Below are 2,040 nucleotides of genomic sequence, written 5' to 3' on the forward strand. Positions count from 1 at the left end.
TTAACCAATCGATTGCCCAATCGATTTGTTTAGTGAAAACACTTGTTCTGAGACAGACAATCGATTCATCAATTGCTTTATTTGTTGATTGATTTATATTCATTGGCAAAGGCTTAAGTGTGAGACCATAGTGATTAGTTACTAAACTTATTTACTATGACACTAACACTATACATTTTTGCGTCCTTCTCAAGTGCATCCTCCAACTTTGGTTGATTCCTTGAGTTGCAAGCTATTGTTCCAAGTGTGTGGTGTCTTCTTGTTTGCCTGAAATATTTCTCAATTCAAAATATTAGATCAATCAAATATTTCATATGTACTGTGTGTTTGAGAATTAAATCAAAAACATGATCAGGGAAGCTCATGACTTACATATAATAGTTTTTTTTTTTCTTTAGGTCATTTATCTTTAAAAAAAGTAAACAATAATATCATATATTTTTTATTTTTCAGCTTAGGTTTATTTTTCTTAAAAAAAAAAAAGATCATGCATCTTAAAATATATTGATGTGATAAGTCACGTAAATTTACAAATATTGATTTAATTGTTAACTTAATAATAAGTACTAATATAATTTTTTAATTTCTTTTTTTAATTTAATCGTTTATATTTTAAAATATCAATAAAAAAATATAAATCTTCTTAAATTTTATGAATATAAAGGACTTAAAGAAAAAAGAAATTATTAAATTAGATAAACAAAGATTGTAGATATAATAATATCTATGTCTAAGTAAACCTATAACAAAAACTAAAATCAATGCAATGATTTAAATTTTATAAACACTAAAGACTAATTGATAAATAATAAAAAATTAAACTAAAAATATGTATATTATTTTAGCTTGTCCTCCACGCAAGCAAGATTGATCGGCACGCAATAAAAATTGCCATAACTCCTCCTCCTACTAGAACTTTCCTGAGAAAACCCGAACCTAATTTTTAACCGTTGCAATAACAGAACATTCCAGATACACTCACAACTCAATAAATAACACCATCATCTCTCTCCACCACGCTCACAACAAAACACTACATTTCATTTCATTTCTCATTTCATTATCATTTCGCATTTCCATTCTCACGTGCGACGATGCCGACACGTACAACAGGAGCAATAGCACAAGACTGGGAACCAATCGTGCTACACAAATCAAAACCCAAAGCACAAGACCTTCGAAATCCAAAAGCAGTGAACCAAGCTCTCCGAACCGGAGCCGAAATTTTAACGGTTAAAAAATTCGACGCCGGTTCGAACAAGAAAACCGCCGGTCCGGTTTTAAACGCGAGGAAATTAGATGAAGCGGCTGAACCAGCAGCGTTGGAGCGGGTTGGTGGGGAAGTGAGACACACGATTCAAAAAGCGCGTTTGGATAAGAAAATGAGTCAAGCTGAGTTGGCAAAACAGATTAACGAACGTGTTCAAGTTGTTCAGGAATATGAGAATGGTAAAGCTGTGCCTAATCAAGGTGTTTTGGCTAAGATGGAGAGGGTTCTTGGTGTTAAGCTCAGGGGCAAAATTGGAAAATGATGTTTAACTTTTTTTTAATGCGTTTGTTTTATATGATGATGATATATAAATAATTAATATATTTAAATTATTTTATATTTTAAATTAAAAAATTAACTGTTAAAATATAGAATTAATAATAATAGAGACATCATGATATATTTAAAAAATTTGATTATTATATCGTATTAAATTGATACATTAAACAAAAGATTAGAGTATCTTTATGAAAGAGATCGTTATTGTTTTGATGAAGTATAGAGGTACAAGATGATATATTATTATTGTTTACCAAATTACAAAGAACATTTAGAGCCAAGGAGAATTGTAAATTGGAGTTACAACAGATTTAACTTGTAAATATTTATGTAAAGATTCTAATCCAAAGTCTCTTCCAAAACCACTCATCTTGTAACCACCATAAGGAATGTCATTTCCAAATGCAAAGTAGCAATTGATCCAAATAATTCCTGCTCGAATGGACCTTGAAACAGTGTTTGCTATATCCAAATTCTTTGTCACAATTCCT

At 30.3% G+C, this 2,040-nt stretch overlaps 2 protein-coding genes across 2 annotated transcripts in view; one reads left to right on the forward strand and one right to left on the reverse strand.

Moving 5' to 3' along the window:
- Positions 1–1,002: 1,002 nt before the first annotated feature.
- Positions 1,003–1,607, forward strand: LOC101513565 (multiprotein-bridging factor 1c). Its single transcript, XM_004512909.4, has one exon. It carries the CDS (start codon positions 1,095–1,097, stop codon positions 1,530–1,532), a length of 438 nt encoding a protein of 145 aa, XP_004512966.1. The 5' UTR covers positions 1,003–1,094; the 3' UTR covers positions 1,533–1,607.
- A 127-nt stretch (positions 1,608–1,734) lies between these two features.
- Positions 1,735–2,040, reverse strand: part of LOC101513875 (aldehyde dehydrogenase family 2 member C4) — an 8,518-nt gene continuing 8,212 nt past the window's right edge. The window contains 1 exon segment of the mRNA XM_012719313.3: positions 1,735–2,040. This exon segment is cut by the window's right edge and continues 12 nt beyond it. Within this exon segment, the coding sequence (XP_012574767.2) occupies positions 1,821–2,040 (220 nt within the window). The 3' untranslated portion in view covers positions 1,735–1,820.

The sequence above is a fragment of the Cicer arietinum genome, chromosome 8 (genome assembly GCF_000331145.2).
Source record: "Cicer arietinum cultivar CDC Frontier isolate Library 1 chromosome 8, Cicar.CDCFrontier_v2.0, whole genome shotgun sequence".
Taxonomy (NCBI): Eukaryota; Viridiplantae; Streptophyta; class Magnoliopsida; order Fabales; family Fabaceae; genus Cicer; species Cicer arietinum.